At 33.5% G+C, this 22,947-nt stretch overlaps 1 protein-coding gene across 1 annotated transcript; it reads right to left on the minus strand.

The window, feature by feature from the left end:
- Positions 1-535: 535 nt before the first annotated feature.
- On the minus strand, positions 536-22,388 carry LOC145314778 (protein eyes shut-like). Its single transcript, XM_080154855.1, has 7 exons — positions 22,361-22,388; positions 10,182-10,219; positions 9,354-9,439; positions 9,096-9,204; positions 8,040-8,108; positions 2,240-2,328; positions 536-653 (listed from the first exon to the last, which is right to left on the minus strand). Exons 1-7 carry the CDS (start codon positions 22,386-22,388, stop codon positions 536-538), a joined length of 537 nt encoding a protein of 178 aa, XP_080010981.1.
- Between the last annotated feature and the right edge of the window lie 559 nt (positions 22,389-22,947).

Below are 22,947 nucleotides of genomic sequence, written 5' to 3' on the forward strand. Positions count from 1 at the left end.
TTTAAGGGGCTGCAAAATTGATTTTTGGAAAAATTTTAGGGTGCCAAATTTCATATTGGTACCTACCCCCCCCCCCCCCCCCGCTTTAGACTACTTTAGAGGTATATCATTGTTCCTCCACTTGCAAATTACAGAATTCTCCCAATAACAATTATTATGATTGTTGGGGATAATTGCTGTATTTGTGCCTCGGTCATTAGAACACAAATTGCGAGGCAATTAACTAAATACAGAAATACAAACGTTGCATTGTATACTTGTTTAACTTAGGATTATTATAAAAAAAAATGATGTTTAGAAATATATGAATTTTAGGCATATTCCTAGAGGAGTTAATGAACCATAAAAAAAAACGTTTAAAAAACCATTTTTGCGATTTAGTTATTAGTTTAGGTTAAGTAAGAATTAAAAATAACCTTTGAAGATGAAAGTTTTGTTCAATTCTAATCTTAATAAAATCCAAACCTTTCTGAACTTTCGGCTTGATGCTTAGTTACCATAATGATATGATTTGTTGTTTAAAATTGAGCAATATTTATAATTGTTGTTCCTTTGTTTTGCCAAGACAAGTTCCTCCATGCATGCACGGGTTTGCATTACAGATCTGGCGCTCACACAGACCTCCAGTAAACCCAGGCGGACACTCACAGAACCTAAATCAGAATATGTTTGTAATGGTTGTATTAAAGAATAAATTTTGTTTTAGGAACTAAAGTCGAAATGTTACAAATAATAAGCAATTTAAAGTTCTAGAATTTCAAATGTTCAACATTAAAATGGAATATGGACGGGTATTAAACAATTTCCAATAATTAGATTCGTAATAACTGTGGAAATCAGAGTCACCTGAAATTACTAAAATATACTATATGATGTTGATTATACAAATATATACTTGTAAACTTATAATGAATTTAAACAAAATAGGGGTATTAAACCAATTTTGAGTATGTTAAATATAAGCGTTATAAGATTAGAATAACTAAATTCTATATATCCGTCCTTATTCCTCGTAATAATGAGTGCAGTTGCTTAGGGCCCTTCTAACCTATAGCTGTAATTAGTATAACCAAATCAATCAGTAAAGGGTTTATACAAAACAGAAAATGTAGAATATAGCAAATATGAAAAGCTAATTTATATTTATCTGTTGATTGGCAGGTTGGACATTATTAATACAAACAATTTTAATTCAATTAGTTATGCTCATTAGAATCAAGGCTTTGACAAGTGTTAATTCAAAAGCTGCCTTCCCTGTACAAAATTATTTTTCATTTGTTTTATAGAATCACCAATCAGTTGGTTAAATTGTGGATGGAATTCAAGAAAAGAGGGACTGTTTAATCAATCTACACCCCTCTCTTCTTCCAATAAAAACAAACTCCCATTGGGATAATTTTACACATGATTATTAAGGAAAAATTACTTTATTCTCCATTGTTACATCCCTGTGTTCCTGAGTTTAATTATCCCGAATCTAATTTTCTGGTCAAATTAGAATTAACGAATCTAAATTCTATGGGCCCTAATTACGGTTCTAAGTTTACATGCCCTAAATAGGCCTTTTTATACTTCTTAATCTATATAAGTGGCTTTTTGTCCCTAGCCTTTAGAATATGCTTAAACAATAATTTGGGCTCTAAACAAATTTAGGAGATTTGATACCCCTACCACAAATTAATCCATACTTGATTGCAATAAATAAAAATTAAACATTCAAGTGCTCAAGTAAGTATCTTTGCATCCATTAGCCATTCTTAATAAGTTTTCTTATCAAGTTTTGCATTATGTGTTATGCAGAAATAGGAAAAAAGACTTATCAACTTTAAAACTAGAGATAATAAAAGACACCTAGAACCCCTATAATCCAGTGATAAAAAGTAAGTATGTCTTTAAAAATTTTACATTTATATTATGCTTATTCATTTCTGAAACTCTTCAAGTGCTAATGTTTGTCAATCCTACCTTTTTAAAGCTTTTATTGATGTTGTAATCCTTGTTTTTACACTAACACACAGAGATGATAACATTGCATTGGCGAAAAAAACATACAAAAAGAACATAATCAAAGAAGTGGAAATAAACATACCAGTATTTACACTCAAGAAAGGTGACAAGAAGGAATGTGTTTACTTTTAACAACTGCAAAATATCTTTTGTCTTTTTTTTGTCATCAGCATATCATTATGAGCAAGGTCAATTTTTATTTACATTACAACAAATTTATTACAATACTTACCACAAAGTACCCGTAGAATCTTGGTTGCAGACACCTCCATTCTGGCATGGCGAGCTTGAACATATCTTGCTTTCACATTCAATGATATCCTGAAATATAACTCTGTTACAAAAAGCTAAAGATCTCTGAAATGGCCGGTCTAATTAATATTTGCTTTTTAGTGTAAAATAGTACGTTCAAAGGAGCTAGTAAATCACCCAACCCCCTCCCTCATTTAGAAGTATGATTTATTTAATTTCAGTGTTTTAATAAAACAAGAACAACAACGTCTAACAGGAGCAAAGCTAGCTTTTAAAATCTTAAAGAAATAAAAGTGTACGCCCTTATTAGTGTCAGTGCGCTCCAAAGAGAGAGGGAGGGGATATTGGACTAAGTATTACACTAGAACCCAAAGTTTGATAACGACGTAATCTTTTTCATTAGCTTCAAAACGTTAAGTACTTTTAATAAATTGGGATTAGTTGGTTTTAACTAGTATTATCCACCACGAAAAGGTTCAATGAAAAAATATTTTTAATAATGCTTAACATAAAATTTATACTTTTCATAACAAATAAGAATTATCAGGATCTATATTTTAATTTTTTTTGGCACATTTATATCTATTATCCAATATCAAATTAATGATATTGTACAAAATATTGCAATTGATTAAAAATTGCAAATTTTCCTAGCGCAGTTGTTCTATAACAAATGTTTGTTCGTCCGACAATACATCAAAACATAATGAGGAAAAGTTAGATTTCCCCCTTTTCCCCTTCTTTGTTGTTATTTTTTAAATTTAAAACTGTAGGTAAAAAATAAAAAACTCTTCTCTTGCTGAATATATGTATTTTATATCCTTCAAATATGATTAGTTTGTTATTGCTGCGCTTCTTATGGACATAATTGTTATTTTTATGTTTGTAAAAGCAATAAGTGTGTAGACATAAGATATAAAGGATAGAAAAAGCTTGCAACACATTTTTGTGAAAATTGTGCAATAATTTTGGATATAATATTTTCAAACGTTTCTACAAAACAGCAAAATTTAGCTATTGTGTGACCAACAGACAGCATAATTTTTCCCAAAAGATTTCATGGGTAATATGGTTTGTTGTCCATTGTCTTTTCCCTGAATCCCTATATTTATTTAATTTTAAATATCTCCTACTAGCTACAAATGCAACTCCCACTCCCAAAGGAGGAAGGGGACATTGGGCTGTTTATTACACCAGTTCCCAAAGCTTCATAATAACGTTTTCTTATTCTTTGGCTTATCATTTTTCGGGACTTTTCTTGAATTTGATTTGTTTGTCCTTAAGTTGAGATTCTTATATTTGACACAAGACCATTAGAAAAACAAGAATTCAGTGTAATGTAAAACTATCCTAGATATACAATAATTTGTTCATACATTCCAAAATTTTATTGTTATTATTTAGAGTTATGACTGAATGATTTGTTGTAAGTGTAAACACACCTTATGCCTTGACACACATATTAAACTATTACAATTTTTACATTAATTTCTAAATAAGAAATAATTATAAATCTGACATAGATAAGTTTCAGCTAAAAAAGAGAATATTTCTGAGTTAAGCTATCCTTGTATAAAAGTAACTGAATGTATTTTCTGTGTGTATAGGGAAGGATTTCGCTAATCGCTGAACCGATATGGTTCTTCTTTACAGTGAATCTTAGTATAGGCATAGTGAGGTTTATATGTATTTTTGCGGAGGGTACCTGAACCCTCCAATTAGAAATCGACCCTAGAAAAAATACAATAAAAAACTGTAAATTGGTTCGTTAAAAATCACCAAAAAATTCGGCCAACTCCCAATTTTTCAAGAAGGGAAAGGACAATGCTGGTAAAATGAATCTACAAACCTTTCATCCCTCCAATATTTACCATATTCAAATAATTGTAAATTCAATTTATTAATGTTTTTTGGCTTATAATTTTTCCGCTTTAAAATAAAACAATCAATCATTTGATTTTTGCTACGTTAAAATTGTTTTTTTGTTCTTGTTTATTTTCTAAATAAGTCAAAAAGAACGAAGTACAACAAGAAAAAAATGTAATATAAAAACAAATCTTATTTCTATCAATATTTTTCTTTTCAGGGATGCGCGGATAGGACCATGGATGGTTAATATTTCTTCATATTTTTTATGTGTAGATTTATGTCTTTGGTAGATTAAAGGTATTGGGGGAAACAAATGCTAGTTCTTTGATTGGCATATTCCTTTCGCTTCCCAATTTCCATTATAAATGATTCAAATCATAATAATATTGGGATCTAAAAAGATTTACTTGGGATTTATAATCTAACCAGCAAATATTGTTTTATATTTGGTGTTGCAGCTACTCTATAACTAATTTTCATTAATTTTGTTAATCTAGTCAAATAATCTAATCGCGTCAGCCGCGACTTTTAACCGTTTGGATGCTTTGAAATGGTTTCTCAGACAGTTTTTACATATTTATAATACCATTAACAAAAGAAAAGACAAAAAATACATTTAAAATAAAAAGAACAAAACACAGAGGGAGGTTATAGAATATTTATTTCTCACATCGTATTATAAACAGTTTTCCGCGGATATATAATGTACAATTACAAGATTAACACCAGTTTTTTTAGGCCCGAGGTGCCGAAGGCACGGTCTAAAAAAACTGGTTTTAATCTTATGATTGTACATTTTTATATTCGTAGATGGCTGGATATAATACGATGCTAGACATAGTTTTTTTATTGATGAAAACCGGTTCCTATCCACCGGATTCGAATGAATACGAGAATAGTTATTTCTCGTATCGTATTATAAACGGCTTTCCGCGGATATAGAATGTACAATTATAAGATTAAAACTAGTTTTTTTTAGCCCCGAGGTGCCTGAGGCACCGGCTAAAAAAACTGGTTTCAATCTTATGATTGTACATTTCTATATTCGTAGAAAACTGGATATAATACGATGCTAGACATAGTTTTTTCGTATTGATAAAACCGGTTCCTATCCACCGGATTCGAATGAATACGAGAAAACTTGTTTATAATGTAAATGAAAGGCTTAATATAAATGTTTGCTAATATTATCACAACTTTACCTATAATCAATCCTTATGTTTAATGTTTACATAACTTATTTATGTATTTATTTACATATTTTATCAAGGGACGATACCTTTATGTACACTCCAAATTATAATAAACAAAACCACCCCTTATATTTATAAAAATTATAAAAAAAAAGTTTTGCAAGTTGGTACAAACCAATCAATATTTGATTATAATTTTTGACCTGTCTATTTATCAGATAACATGTGCATTAAACTTTTGGGACCTGTATAATTTTTAGACGAATGTTCGAACTCCCTGCGAAGGAAGTAAGGAATAGTTATTTCTCGTATCGTATTATAAACGGCTTTCCGCGGATATAGAATGTACAATTATAAGATTAAAACTAGTTTTTTTAGCCCCGTGGTGCCGGTTCCTATCCACCGGATTCAAAGGAAGTACGGAAAATTCAGTAAACCACCCCAAGACATTTTATTAAGCTTCCCTAAAAAAGAACAAATTATTTGGAACATTAGCTTCCGAGATCTATAGTGCTAGACAAAAAAAAACCTTACTACTTTATATAATAGGATACAGTGTGTACTTTATAATCACAAAAGACAGACGGCGCGGCTAATCTAAATACAACTTCAAAAACAAAATATAATTTTTATTCAAACTTTACAAATTGCTTTTCCAAGTTTGGTTAAATTAAATTAATATTTATAAACAATTCAAAATAACTTCAAAAATCTTCTTATAAAGTTTTGATGTTTTCAATTAAAAAGACAAAACAAAAACAAGACGCCTTAAAATTAGCAAGAAGTTTCTACATCAAGATACAAATCAATTTAAAGTCAAGTTTAGCCTTTTTAAAAACACCACCCTTTTTGAAAGCTATATTCATTTTATTCAGTTCTATGTCCTTTTTTAATCTAAACTTAAATATCACTTCATTTATATGTCTAAGTCATTGTTTAGATCGGCCCTTATAGAACAAAAAGGGGTTCTCGTAAGATTTTTTTAGGTGTTTAACTTTGTACATGTGTTGTCCTTGTTCTTTTTTCTTGTTGATTAGGAACTAGCTGTGAATTTATATGGGATGAGGAATCCCCATATTTGGTGATGAAGTTGTTATTCACTTCATAGCAACATTTCAAAAATTATACTGTGAGGATACGGCTGCTACTTTGTAAGCTGACAAAACAATTAAAGAGAAATAAATGTAATAGATGGACAGACGGAAAGATAAACAGTTTTAAAGATTAATAGACAGACAAAGAGCAGAAAGGTCGATGGATAGCAAGATATATAAATGATTCGACAAATACACTGATGTAGGCATTGGTTAATGGAACTAAAGATAGTTTGATAAATAAACAGATATATAGATATAAGGACGAAAAACAGACACATCGAATAAGAGAAAGATTGACATACAAACAGATAAAATAGATAGACAAGTAGACATAGAAATAGATAGATTAAAAATAGGGAAATCAACCAATTAAATTAAATTTCTTCTTTTGCCAAAGTAGAGCCGCAATGTGAATTGATGTACTGACTTGAAATTTAAATCCCCTGGGGTCAGGTGGGAGAATCTCCCCCCCCCCCCTAATTCTAAATTCATGGTTTGGGGGAGGGAGGAATTCCCCCGGTCTTGCAACTGAATTCCCAAGATGACCAAATATATAATAAATACATTAGAGCTACGGAGTTATATTAGACTCAGCATAACTTAAACATTTCAATATCAAGAAGTAAACATTTCACGGAGAAGCTAATCTAGTAAGATAGACATGACCTCAAACAAATACTGTTCTACCCACAAAAGAACAATCTGTTTTTTAGTCTGTCTGTCAGTTATGCAATTGTTTAAGTGCATAAATATAGAAAACTTCAGGTCAAATATTATGAATCTTTTATATAATTCATAATGACCGATCTGAAACAATACAAAAAGGATTTGCACATCTTTATCACATGTCGTAATTTATTAACCATTGCAATTGCATTGATATACCAAAAAGGAGTTTATTTTAAAACTAATTTGTCTGTTGTTGGTCGTCATGTATAAATTGTATAACCAGGATACCCCGTATATGAGATATATCAGGGAGGGGCAGGTCAATAGAACAAAATTAAACTTCTCCCCCTTAATAATTACATACGAATACTGTTCTTGGTACCTTCAAAACACAAGAGGGAGTGGTATTTACTTAGATGGTAATTGGAGAGAAATCAAGCCCAATACGTACCCTGCCTTCAAAAGCCATATTTTTGTTAATTAAGGGCATTATTTCTCGTTTATTGTCCTATCCCTGGTTCTGTGAAGAGCTACCTACTGCATTTTATATTGCAGTCTACATATTTTAACATATTTGATTTTAGGTAGGGCTTTCAAATTCAGCATCTTTGAAAAATACACATCCTTTTACAAAGAGAAGGTGTGTCTGTCTGTTAATAGAGATCCTTATAATAACTTTGTTGTTTTAGTTATGCTTTTCGATAAAGTTACTCACAAGCTTTTAATTTAGGCTAATTTCCAAAAAATAATTATAGCATATTATATTGAATTCCGTATCGGAAAGTGTGACGACATAAAAATAAGTCTTAAAAGGAAGGATGAGAGGAGAAGTGGAAAAGGAAACCCTTATAAAAGAGATGGATTAAGACGTATATTTATGACATCACACAAGACACTTTCCATATCTCTGTTAAAAATATTTGTATTACAACAAGAATGAAAGAGTTGCTACCTGTCCAGCTACTGCATCAGAAAATAGGTTGATTTCCTTCTCTTCCAACAGAAAATGTTTTACACAGCCCTAAATCAAAAAAGAAATATGTTTAATTTTATTTGTTAAATTGTCGACTTCAAAATTCGGTGAAAGATATCTAGTAGTCAAAAATGTACAAATATTGAAAAGTATCAATGCAAATAACCACATTAATTGCTTAAATTCATAAAATCTTTTATCATTTCTTTAATAGTATTTAGTGGTAGTAATTATAACCCTTTTCTTTAGTATTTTCAAGTTTTTTTTTTTATAATGAATAATACTTATTTAGAACTAGTATTATAGCTGGCTTATCTTAAATTAATTTATTAAAAAGTAAATTCTACCAATATGGACATAGTCGAACTTGTAAAAGCCAAAAGAATCATCTAAATTATTCCTTTCAATATCAACTTAATTTCAACTTATTGACCCCCTTACAATGGTGTTCATAGGAAACAGTAAACATCAAACATAATTTAATTGCTAATTTTGATAAAACCATATTCATCTTAAATAAAATTTATTTCGAATTTAATAATAAATGTCGATACAAAACATCTAAAGGCATAAAAAAAGATAAAAAAGAACATTCCTGTTTCTTGTAATCTATAATTTGGTGGATTTTTGTTGTTTTGCTGGAGCATTTATTCAAAATGTGACAGGAAATTGGTTTGACCAAGTTTTAAATGAATTTGAAAGATGCATAGTGAAATAGGTCAGAGATTATAAAACTTAAAGTGAGGAATAAAATCATTTTAGTAATTGTTTAAATTTTCTTTAAGAGCTTAGAACTGCAGCCAAATCATTTAAGGACAGCTGTTTTTCGGTAGTCGCTGATGCATTGACATTTTTTTTGCATTCAGTTTGCGGGTTTTTACATTGTTGCAGTTTTGTTTTAATGATAATATATCAGAATAGCGGCTGTAACCCAATTTAAAAACAGCTGCAGCCGCCAACTCTTAGTTTGTCTGTCAGTATGATGACTTAATTTAATGTCAAGAGTATAAATGAATCTTTTTAGGATAAACTAACCTTAAGACCATGGTTAGGGACAACAATATCACTGTTAACCCTGCCGTGTCCATGCAAAATATCCGTTGGGGCTCCACCGATGTAGATATAATTGGGAAGGGTAGGCATCCTAAAATAAAGATTGTCATGTTATTTAGCTGCAAACTTTTTTTGTAGCTTTATTTAATTATAAAAAAAATCACTATTTAGGGAAGCTTTGTAATGGAATCGGTAGGTTTTAAGCTATTTTACAAATTAAAATTTCCAAAAATACATTACCTAATAACTTCTTGTTGACCTCTCATGGTGTGGGTATCATTCAACATAATCGTGGTCTCGCAAGATTGTCCGATTTCAGGATCATCCTACATTAAAAAAAATGGATAATTTCGAGCCAATAAGCAAATATTATCTATATCCTATATATCCAGGCAAAATTAAGCACTAAGGAGTAAATTACTTTTATTGAAATTGTTTATTAAGATATTTATTTCAAGAGAATTTTTAACAGAAAAGCAACCTTTTTGTTTTTCTATAATCTTATTTTTCAGTTCTACTATATACTTAAAGAAGTGTATGAGAAGAACAAACATAAAGTTTTCAGTGTATTCATGAAAGTTGGTAAGTTACCTTTTTATCATATTTACTCAAAACTAGGTTGTTTATACATTACAGTTAATATAAATTACAGCCAAAAGAACGCTGCATCCATAAACAACTATGCTTCAACTATGATATGCTTTTTGTCTAGTTGCGCGGTTGTTTTCTTGGCTGCTATATAAGATATACGGTGGCCGGGATTTTTTCTTGACCAATCAATATATTTTACATAACTCCCATTGTTTGTCCGTCCGTCTGTAACACTCAGGCGGCAATTGTACGTGACAAAAGATTAGCAGGCTGTCGAATAACTCTATTTAAAAAAAGCTATTTTTACCAAAATTTTGGCTAAACTACCAAAAAGTAAAAGTTAAAGATGTAACAAGTTTTTGTAAGAAAAAGTTGTTATTAGATAATCTTGTCTGTTTGTTTAATTATATTATTACGTACAAACATTTTTAGTAGCATAGCTTCTCTATAGGTGAAATATAAATAGGTATGTCTTACCTTGAAGTCCACAGTCAGTTCCAGAGTTTGTAGGTATCCTGTTAAGTCAATACAGTTGGATCAATAGAAATAAGATATTAGTAAGTGATTTATTTTTAAGATTAATCTAATATAACATTCTGTAAATAACACTAGCGGCTTCGACTGTTGAGACCTCTAGGGGCAATTAAGTGGGAGGGGGTGTCCAAGTCGATACTTCACTTTTATTTTTTTTTAGAAATAAAATTACATTGATGTTAGTGCGATTTCTCTTGGGAGGTTGGAGGCACTCTCCTCCGAAATAGTTATAATCTCCCCTTGTCCTTTAAGGATCTTAACTGTAAAGAAGAACCATATCGGCTAGAAGTGAGCAAATCAAAACTAAAGACAGACAGGCATCATGTTACTTTTACGTAGGGATACCAATCCATTGTTACAACCTGTATGTAAAATGCGGGAAATCATGAGGAGAATTGAAATTTAGCATGCAGATCATATGATAAATTGTTCTTCAGGGATTAGGGTTGGGTAATAATAGCATAAAGAAAACATGATTAATTGAGTTCGTAAGTAGCACAGTAACAACAATATATTCTCAAGCGACCTATAATTTAAAGGTTAATGGTTGAGATTTGCAATAACAATATATAATAAATAAAAGGGATAATAAAAACAAACAATAGTGACAAAATTTTGTTTTAAGTTTGAAATGTAGAGTAGCTTCGCAACTAATGGACAAGAATAAATAATGTAAGTTAGTTACTCTGTAAACTTTTTATCGAAATGAATGTTCATTTAATTCAATATTAAAAGTGAAGTTAGGATTTAATTTTGGTTTTAAAGTAAAAGCTTTCAATCCATTAAGAAAATATATTAGATTTCACTAAAACTCAGGGCACGGCAGCCGACTGTTCGACTTGGAGCCGAATTATTAGCGGCTGCTAATTGTTAAACATCTCTATGTCTGTTTTGGAATATTTGGTATACAGCCGTGGTTAGCAATCTTTTCGGCTGTGGCTTATATTTTCTAAAAACATATTGATTCATTGAAGTCATTTGAATTTCGACTTTTTAAAATCTAATCAATCGAATGATATCTTAAATGAAGTGAATTAAGGATTGCAGAAAGGTACGATTAAATGCAGTTGCGGATTTTAAATCCTGACTTAAAATACTTGAATTTCGAAATCAATATAAATGCAAAATTTGTAAAATGCTTTAATGGAATTGAAATAATATGGTTAATTTTATTCTTATTAGCTATGTTAGGCAGTTTATTCTCTCTATAAATTAAATGTGTCATAATCAGAAACTAATTTAACATTAAAGAAAAGACTTTGTGACAATATTTTTTTTATAAGTGTAATTATAGAATATTCAGCCGCGAGTGCCCTTCAAAATTATTCAACTTCTTATATAAATAATGTTAATGTATCTTGTGAGTAAATGAAGGGGGTAAAAACCTGCGCATTAAACAATGGGACAGATCTAAATTGATTGTTTTATTCATGACTATGATACATAAGGAATAAAGGTTGATAAGATTAAAAGTATGCGTTGCCAACTATTAAATATATTACACCCAGTGGCGTGCACAGCAATTTACCAAGGGTATGAAACCTTGAAGAAGTAAAAATAGGGAAGGCATTCCTCCTTATATCGTGTTTTAGATGGCAATTCACACCCCTTATACACGCCATGGAATGAGGGGAAGATTGAATATTATCCATTGTTCTATCCCTGAAAACCTTATTGCACTCAGTGTCGTTGTGAATCTATTGCTAGATAGTTATTATTGGTTTCTAAACGTAATCTTTGGCCATAATTTCGATGTTAATATGAGGAATATTAATACCGTGTTCATGATAAAATAAAATAAATAATTCATTAATATTTTTTTGTAAACACAAAGCCTCTTATCGTCAAAGTTTTAAGGTTTTACAATTTAAAATCCAATTTGGTTTGGAAACCTTTATTTCTTGCTGATGGTGTGGGTTGCTGTAGCGTTGCACAGCGGGAACTTGAATAATTTCCAAGGGATGAGTAGGATAGATGGGCCCTAGCATCAAGGTGTGGGTTCAACAGAACTTGAATAATTTCCATGGGATGAGTAGGATAGATGGGCCCTAACATCAAGGTGTGGGTTCAACAGAACAAGTTATTTTTATCATTTTCAGTTCCAATGCAAGGCAATAATGTAAATAATGTTATATCATAATTTCTATAATGGGTGTGGGCTATTGTAGTATTAACAGGATGGGGGAGTTCCCAAAGTTTTATAACCATGTTATCTTATTTGTTAGCTAAAAAAACTCTTATTGAATTTCAATTGGTTAATTTGAAACTTTCAACCAGTAATTATTAATCTAAAGTATGGATAATATTGTGGATGTATTTCAATTTTATCATACTTTGTCTTATTTTCAGATCCCCTTGTACAACGTCATGGATTAGATTAGATTTGTTAAAAAAAACTATTGAAAATTAAAATTTTTAAAAATCAACCAAACTACAATAATTTTTTCGTGTTACGATACCCACTCCGCTTTGATACCAAAAGGGGTTTGTTCCCTTGGCTATAGATAAAATTTGTTTGATAAGCCTTAGATAAAAGTGTTTGATAAAAATTATTAATTGTTGTTGGATTTGATTTTATCTTCAAATTGTATATTTCAAAATTTTAATGTTTTATTGGTTTTTAGAAGCGAAGCTGCTCAATAAGCTCTGCTATTATCCGACAAAAGTGGTTTGACATAAAACCTTTTACCTCTTTTATACGTCTATAATAAAATATGTATGATTTTTTCGTGCCCCATTGTAATATGTAAATGCAATAAATATATATAGACGAGTTTTATTATTAGCGCAACTACTCTGTAATTATAGTATCTCCGTGCGTCACTCTGTCCGTGTTAAATAAGTCTTTTATTTATGGACGGATGTTTAGAATTTCAACAAGATTTAAACTTTAAAAAAGATGGTATTGATTAATTTATTTACAATGCCTACTGAAAACACACAGCTTTTAACATAAATTGATGTAAACTTTTTTCTCGTATTCATTCGAATCCGGTGGATAGGAACCGGTTCTCATCCATACGAAAAAACTATGTCTAGCATCGTATTATATCCAGTTTTCTACGAATATAGAAATGTACAATCATAAGATTAAAACTAGTTTTTTTAGCCGGTGCCTTCGGCACCACGGGGCTAAAAAAACTAGTTTTAATCTTACAATTGTACATTCAATATCCGCGTAAAGCCGTTTATAATACGATACGAGAAATAACTATTACTGTGATTTATTGTTCGATTTTTCTAGTGCGGTAATATGACATAGCTGCCCTTCTTATTGAAATAATTTTCCTTGTTGACTTTATTACTTTAGGCCAATTTAAAAACAATACCCTTAAAACAATTTAAATTTTCTTAATAGCTCAGATGAAATAATATTAGTTTTATTAGCATAGGAAACTGTCTTAACCTCTTTTCGAGGAAGCTTTGTGTTTATCAAGTACGAAATTAATTCCTTATCATTAATCCTAAAACTAAGCGCAAATGTCGTCTTTTTAGCCTTTCCCTTCATAATGTGGCGCGGCATGGATTGTTTTGTTTATTATGATGCGCACGTTCTTTACTTTTGAATGAGATATGAGAGTGTGAAGATTTCGGAGAACAAAATTGGGCCTATCATTGGTCTCATTGTGTGTGAACGACCCTAGTATATCAGGGATTTGAAACCATAAGAGCTTCAGGTAGAATTTGTTAAATTGATTAAGAAGTATGGTGTATAGGACGATTATATGTAGTTTTAAAAAAAGGCTTTAGCCAGCTAAGCATGAAACTTAATTGTGTTTAATATATGTTTTAGTAATTTTTATGTGCCTTATTGTTGCATTTAACAATGATTTATTAAACCAAATAATTTTCCTTTAAAGCCAAAGTTTCCAAAGATTTTTACCGTAGAGAAAAATGATTTTTAAAAAAAGCAAATAAGATTACGTGGTTATAAATAACTGGAATTATGAACTAATTGATATTGTAATTTCAGGTCTTTGAAATAATTTCATCAATAAATCTATATTCAAACCTGCTGTTGAAACTTGATGGTTCCTGGTATTGGGGGTTTGTATGTTCGCCAACTGATATCGTGAACTTCCCGCTAATTCGGAAGTCAAGCTCAACCAAAGTGTCATGGTTGAGACAATTTCAAAGTATCTGATGAATAGGCGTTAGCATTCATCAAGAGATCAATAGCATCCAGTGAATTATTGATGCAATAAACTGTGACAATTTTTCTGTGAAATAAGTACCTAGTGAATCAATATGCCACTAACCAAAAAGCAGAAAATTGAGCGAGCTATCGCTATTGGCAGTGAAAGGCTAGAAGTTTTTGATGAACAGTTAAAAGTGTTTTATGACAATCTAAAAGCCTGCCAGAGTTTTAGTTCATGTGAAAATGTGACTGTAAAATCAATTCGTGACATTTTTAGTGAGGTCAAGGACCAATCTGACCTAATAAAAAGTCTAAAACCTGCCGTGGAGACTAGTGAGCTGCGCGAGTTCAAGCGTGATTTGGATGAAGCTAGTGAGCAGAAAACTGTTGCAGATAAAGTTTATGCGTCGTTGGAGCAGTGTACAAAAATTCTGTACTGGCTTGACAATGATTCAGACGACGCGAGGTCAAGCACTGTCGCCAGGAACCTCGACGTCATTGAGAAGGTGAAGATGGACATGGGAGTGCTTAAAATTTCCATGGAGTTGCGCCAAGAAGTACGTGATATGTACCGAAGGCTTAGAGAGATGGAACGTCGTTCATCTAATCTGGATGAGAGTGGGACACCTGCCATGCTCTCCAGAAGTATGTCTGCCGTGGATATTCGGAGTTCCAACCCGCAGTATGGGCGCTGGGACAACAGTTTGTTGCCGTCGTTCGACGGTACTGACACGGATTACCCAAACTTTAAACAGGTCTTTAAAGATCTATGTTCTGGTTATGGATTTGCTGACCAGAGGTTAAGTCTGATGTTGTGTATGGAGAAGGTGATAACCAACCCGGAACTACGCAAGCAAGTGTCAGCGATTAGAGATCATAATGAACAATGGGCGTTTCTTGATCAGATGTTTTTATCAAACACTCGCCGGTTCATGAGGATTTTAACTAAGTTGAACAAGATGAAACCTGTGGATAAACCTGTGGACGTGGTTAGCGCAATTGCTACCTTCAAGAGCATGATGCAGGAGGTAGAAGCCATCGTTGGTTCTGCAGCTAAGGATTACAACCACCTAACTCTTATTCATATTTTTGGACAGGTCAATATGCTTATATTGAAGATCCTCACACTTTACCCTACAATGAAAGTTTAGCCCGCAAAATTGCTGAAAAGGATCGTGCCAGGATGGTCAAGGAAGGTACCTATGGAATGTATGTGGAGGTATTCAACGACGCCATAAGAAGAGGCGTTTTTCAAAAAGCCACGCCTGAAGAATTGCAGTATGAAGGACCTAAGTCTTGTTCATCAATAGTGGTTGCTTTCAAGGAGGATTCAAGTTCCACACCCATGCGTTTGTGTGCAAATAGTTCTCTGACGTTCAAGGGTACCAGTTTTAATAACATAATGCTGGGAGGCCCGCCGCCAATGCAGAAGATTTTTTATCATTTGATGCTTTTCCGCGGTTACAAGGTTGGTATAACCGCGGATATCTCCAAGTTTTATAACTCCATCCTGGCCACAGAGTTCGACAGCCAGATGAAGAGAGTTTTATTTTCCCCGACGCCAGATGGTCCACTTGAAATTTACCTGACCAAAGTTGTGAATTTCGGCGAGTTAGCTGCGGGAAATTTGGCAGTTACAGCCCTGAAGTTGACGTCCCGCCTGTTCGGCGGAAAGAGTGAAGCAGAGGTCAAGGAGATGTATGGAGAGGGACAGATAAACGGTAGTGAAATTGTTGCTAAACCTGAATTATGGAAGGAGCCACAAATACCTACCTACCCTGATGAGGAATTCAAGTTACCTCAGATTCCAGTTGCAGTCAAGCTTGAGAAGCACAGCTTCATAGATGACGTTATTTCGGGAGCAGGATCGAAGCCAGAAGCCAAGGAGATGATGAAAGAGGCCGACAGGATTATCGGCAAAGGTAGTTTTTCCTTCAAACAAGTCATTTATTCTGGAGATGATTGCCAGCCTACCAAGGTTCTCGGGCTGATATGGAAGCCAGCCACCGATGTGTTGTCCATTGCCACAAGAGTCAACCAAGATGGTAAAGTCAAGGGAAGGAAGGTGAAAGAGGATGCTGATTTGTACAACCTCCAGGACGCCTTGGACGAGAATCTGACGAAGAAGATGGTCCACAGGTTCGCCGCCCAAACCTTCGACCCGATCGGGCTTTGCAGCCCTATTCTGTTGAGAATTAAACTTGTCCTGCGGAAAACATGCTTGCTGAATTTGGGCTGGCAAGATTTCATTCCAAAAAGTCTACGGGATGAACTTGTTCAGTCGCTGGAGGACAGAGCTGAGGTCGCTAAATTGGAGTTTGACCGTTGTGTGGTCCCGGATGAACCAACTGGCCTTCCATCCTTGATGATGTTTTCGGATGGGTCATCAGAGGATTATGCATCTAATGCATATTTGAGGTGGCCAACTAGACAAGGTTTTGAAACGTTTCTGCTAGCCACCAAGTCAAGAGTTGCGCCGGTCAAGTGTGAATCAATTCCACGCCTTGAGTTGATGGGGTGCCAGATGTCCACAAGGTTGGCAAAGTCCGTCAGAGATGCCCTGCCCTTTGATATTATCAGAGTGATGTACTTTACTGATTCATCGTGTGTTTTATCGCAAATAGTCTCCAACAGTGCTATGCTGAACACATTTAATTCTCATCGTATTGGAGAAATTCAATCTGCAACCAACAAGGATGACTGGAGGTGGGTCCCGGGGACGCACAACGTTGCAGATTTGGGCACCAGAAGCACCTGCAAGGTATCAGATTTGGGACCAGGTTCCAGGTACAGATTGGGCCCAGAATGGTTGCGCCAGGATGAAAGTGCGTGGCCGGTGAAAACTGCCGAAGAAGTCAAGCAGGTTTTACCCCCAGAGGAGTTGAATACCAAGATGGTTAAGTTATGTTCAATGAAAGTTGCCGGAGAAGCCGCTGAAGATGTCTTTAGGTTTAAGCACAGGAGATCATTTGGACAGGCCAAACGTATTATGGCAGCTGTCCTGCAAGTTGCGAACACCTGGTTGAAGAAGCTAAAGAGCAGACAAGAAGGTAAGACTACAGCTGCTGGTAGTCATGTAGCTGCCGCAGATTCTGTGTACAAGCCGTCCTTGTACAATTTTATGGCGGCGGCGGAACTTTTCATTGTGTCACGAAGCCAAGAGGATGAGTGGATAAATGACGCTAAGGGCAATTATGCGTCATTAAATCCATTAGTGCATGAAGTATCATTGACCTGGCCTGTCGTTGGTCCCGGAGGAAATTATGTGACCAGGGAGATGAGGATTCTTAAAATGGTTGGTCGTGGACAGCCAGTCATTGACGCCATTACTGGCGGCCGTAAAATGATATTTGAAGACATGCCAGGTTTAATAATTTTGGAGCCTGGTAATTGGTTAGCTGCTGTTTTTATGAGAGAAGCGCATGTTGAGCTTCACTCTGGTGTCCGTGGAACTTTAGCTGAGAGCCGCCGTTGGTGCTGGATTGTGAAGGCAAGGAGGTTGGCCATCATGGAAGTGAAGAAATGTTGGCCCTGCAGTGTTGAGAGGGCTAAGGAATGTCGTGCTACCATGAAGGAGGTGTTACCTGACAAGTTGGTCCCGAGCAGGCCTTTTGAAGCTGTGCAAGTCGACCTGATGGGTCCGCTGGTTACGAGGAGAGCTGCCGCCAAAACGAGGAGTCAGACAGCAACGAAGAAGGTGTGGGTGTTCGTGGTGGTCTGCAGATTCTCAGGGGCGTTGTGGTTAGATGCCTTGGAAAAGTATGATACCAGCAGTATCCTGTTGTCCCTGCGCAAGTTGGAAGCTGTTCATTGTCTGCCGAAGATCATAGTAAGCGACATGGGCACACAATTATCTGGTGCTCGCAAGGTTTTAGAGCAGAAGTTGGGCAGCCAGGTAGAGTTTTCTTGGTCTCAGATCCCGGCCCGAGCCCACCATTATATTGGGCAGGCTGAGAAAATGGTGGGATTAACCAAGAGATTGCTGTCCAAGAAGTTGGTGAATAGTTCTGTTAATTTCAACGAGCTCCTGGTGCTGTTGGCGGAGGTCAGCAAGTTGATGAATAGCAGACCATTGACGATAGAAGCTGCGAACGACGTGGAGAATTGGCGGCTGATCACCCCTGGCCAGCTGCTGGGAAATGTTGACCGCCAGCCGTTGTGCAATGTGGCGATGAAACCGGAGGACCAAATTTCCTCCAGGTTGAAGTTGTTGGAAGACTTGTCTGCCCAGTTTTGGACTGCCTACCGCCAGGAGATCCTACCGAAGATATTACGGATGTCCAAGTGGAAGGATGAGATGGCAGAGCCACTAGCTGACGGAGATATAGTTCTGGTTACGAGTACCAATCCCCTGATGAGATGTTTGAGGATGGGCCGAGTGACGAGAATTGAGGATGGGAGAAAGACTGCAAGAGTCTTGTTCAGACTGACAGATAAATCTCCCCTAGAAGAACATGCTGTATCAGTCAGGCAGTTGTTAAAAATTATGATTAATAATTGATTCTTATTTTATGGAAATTGAGATTTTTTTTAGTAAAAAGCCACATTTTTCATATGCCTATTTTTATGCCTAAAATAAGAATCAAATGAAATGCGATTAAATATTCTTCTATTTCATATGCTCAAATTTAATTTTATTGAGTTTAATTTCTTTTCAAAAGTACAATTCATTTTAAAACTTACCTGAAAAGTTTAACAAAAAGGAATAAATGTGTCGAGGTTGCGTGATTCGATATTTATTCTAAGAAAAAAATCAAGTATTTTTTTAGCAGATTTTTTTTAAAATTATATATGAATTTCAATCAAGTAAAACATTTTTATTCAGATCAAGGAATGTTTGAAAATTCATATTTGAAGTCTCATTTTTTTTTACAAAGAAAAATTGGTATTTTTTTTCATAATTTCAATGAAAATTCTAACGAAGATATTATTTTGCTATTCTTTAAGTATTAAAAAGTTTTATTGTTGATTAAGATATTACAGTTCTTATTCATTAGGTTTGAAAAACTTTCTGCCCAAGGATTTTGAAAAATTTTTTCTTACTACTCTTTTTGATGCTTAACAAATTTAGTTTTAAGTACCTATAAATCTTAATTTTCTTGTCTAAGATTTATTTCGTTTTATTTTTACCATTATTGTTTACATTTACATTTCAACCTGATTTCGTAGGTACTTATTGATTTATTAATAATGATTTATTACCTATTGATTATGAAATGATTATTATTCAGTATAGTTGTTATATTTACAACATCATGATTAATAGGATTATCTATTTTAGGATTTGTGTATGTGATCTTGTGATTGTCATGTGCATGGAATGTTGTATAGTACAAACCAATCCCCATCCTTCTATCCTAAAATGTGAGGTATTATGAGTCCTAGTGAGGAGTATAATATTGTGTATGCATTTCACGGGGTTTCATTTAGTTAGGAGCAAAATTGTCACGTTTTTGGGATGTGGCCATTCTCATGTGATTATGGTGAGTTGAGTTTAGTGAGAAATGTTGCTAGTGCTCAGCGCAAAAAAACCTTGAATCTCGTTAAGGAAGTTAATTTGACTTTCAAACGGGGGGTGTGTCTTAACCTCTTTTCGAGGAAGCTTTGTGTTTATCAAGTACGAAATTAATTCCTTATCATTAATCCTAAAACTAAGCGCAAATGTCGTCTTTTTAGCCTTTCCCTTCATAATGTGGCGCGGCATGGATTGTTTTGTTTATTATGATGCGCACGTTCTTTACTTTTGAATGAGATATGAGAGTGTGAAGATTTCGGAGAACAAAATTGGGCCTATCATTGGTCTCATTGTGTGTGAACGACCCTAGTATATCAGGGATTTGAAACCATAAGAGCTTCAGGTAGAATTTGTTAAATTGATTAAGAAGTATGGTGTATAGGACGATTATATGTAGTTTTAAAAAAAGGCTTTAGCCAGCTAAGCATGAAACTTAATTGTGTTTAATATATGTTTTAGTAATTTTTATGTGCCTTATTGTTGCATTTAACAATGATTTATTAAACCAAATAATTTTCCTTTAAAGCCAAAGTTTCCAAAGATTTTTACCGTAGAGAAAAATGATTTTTAAAAAAAGCAAATAAGATTACGTGGTTATAAATAACTGGAATTATGAACTAATTGATATTGTAATTTCAGGTCTTTGAAATAATTTCATCAATAAATCTATATTCAAACCTGCTGTTGAAACTTGATGGTTCCTGGTATTGGGGGTTTGTATGTTCGCCAACTGATCTCGTGAACTTCCCGCTAATTCGGAAGTCAAGCTCAACCAAAGTGTCATGGTTGAGACAGAAACTGTAGATAAATAGTAAGGTAATTCTACCAGTATAAAAGTTAATTAACGTTTGGAATATTAAATATTTGCTCTACAAACTCCACTTTATATATTCTATTTTTTTTTATATTTATTCACATTAACATCTTTTGTTGGGATAGATTTGAGTCATTCCTTTTATTGTAACTTTGTAAAACCAAAATCGAATAAACCACCTTCCGACAGATTACATCTGAACTAAAAGAGCAGCTTCGCTGTTGAAAAAAAACCTTAAAGCCTGGACTTTTATGTATATGAATAAGACCAATTTACATGTCTTGTTTTCGTAATGAACACTGAACAGTGCTATTATAAAATTTTACGGTAAATCATATTTTATTTACCATTGACGTATGCTTATATCCATGTTTAATACCATGAATCTATATTTCAAGTATAGTATAGTAAACATAGAGTAAAGTAAAAGAGATTATCTAAGAATGATAAGATTAGTAATTTATATTTTAAGTATTGAACAGTAAAGTAACAGAGATTTTTAGAAAGATACTACATATTGTTCCGTAAGTAATATGTCTAATGGTAAAACCACCCTCCTCATCTGTAAGGATGCCGTAAAAAGAAATAGAAATATTGAAAACCAATAATAACATCCCAACAAAACAGTTGTAACCCAAAAAAGCCAAAAACTAATTATGAATTATACTGAAAAAGCTCAAATGTGAGTGTGATTTCGTCCTCATATCCATTAAGATCTTGGTAACTTTGTCATTAATTTTACATTTTAATGTTATGTATCTCTTTTTTTTAACATTCATCTTCTTAACTAGTATTTTTGAACTTTTTATAGAAAGGGCAAGATAGAACAATTACCAACTAGCCTTCATACTAAAGGATTAAATAGATTTTTAAAGAAATAATCATGTATATTTTTCCGAAAAAAAGTTATGATAATTAGAAATTTGGTTACTTTACGTGAACGTCGCCAATAATTGGAAATAAATGTGGAGTTAAAGAGAGTAGGTGTTTGGTGTGTATTCATTAACGCACACTCGAATTTGCTGGTGAAATATTTTTGAATTAATTAATTTCTAAAATTGGCGCTGAATACACCAATGACATGTCCCTTTACCAGCTCATATTATGTTAGAGATTAGGAAATTTGGAAAATCCACCAAAACCTTTGCTTAACTGTCAAATAGAAATACCTCCTCTTAAAAATTTGTTGTTGTAACAATTTACGGCAGTTAAGGCACACATAGGTATAGTATGAGCTCGATAAGGGTTACACTTTTTACACATTCAGTTATACTTTATTGTACACTTTTTTTTCAGAAAATACAACTTCTCCGGTTCCATTTCATTTTTTCCTTCTTATATTGACAATTACGTACGAATCCATTTCATTTTTCCTTCTTATATTGACAATTACGTACGAATCCATTTCATTTTTTTCTTCTTATATTGATAATTAAAAGTTATATATGTCAAATTATACTATTTAAGGAAATTTAGAATATTAGATATATGGCTGGATAACTTAATTGATGTTCAGCTGCTAGAATAGAGCCATATTCATAGAAAAGCTGCTACAGACACTATACATGATGGCTGAATGCTAAAAATTCAATAACACCACAATTATGTTTAAAACTGCAGCTCAATTCTAAATGCACACAACCTGACTTTTTTACCAGCTGCCATATTGTAAGCTGACCGCATATTGTTGAAATGAATTGGACGGCTGTCAAGCTCCTTTTGCGCTGAATATCATGGTACACGTATTTCTTTGAGCACTGTCATTCTTGTTTAATTATATTTATACTAGTAATAAACCTTCCCAGGACCATGTAAAGGAGAACTATATCGGTCAGTGGTTAGCGAAATCCTTCGGTACACACACACACAGAGATCCTGTTACTTCTTATATTTACATTGATCTAGTGTATTGCCTGTATCAACTCTGTGTTTAGGATCTGAGAATGTTATCAACTGGTGGCCACAACTCACCTACAATGTTTATCTTTTATAAATCAAGAATAAAATTAATCTTAGCTGTACATGGTAATGAGTTGGACCCGCTCTTAGACCAAGGCATTTTTCAAAGACAAACTTGCTATTTATAATTAACAATTGTCTAATGTCTCTCTAAATTTGAAGGGCACTAGCAAGATGGTTTGTCGACTTGCCTGAAAAGCAGCTTATCAAAGCCGCAAAAAAGAAATCTTTTTTATCATTGCCAATAGTTTGAGAAAAAGAGAAAGAAAAGGCATCTATTTTT

Source organism: Acartia tonsa, chromosome 3 (genome assembly GCF_053477335.1).
Source record: "Acartia tonsa isolate MP-2025a chromosome 3, ASM5347733v1, whole genome shotgun sequence".
In the NCBI taxonomy this organism is placed as follows: Eukaryota; Metazoa; Arthropoda; class Copepoda; order Calanoida; family Acartiidae; genus Acartia; species Acartia tonsa.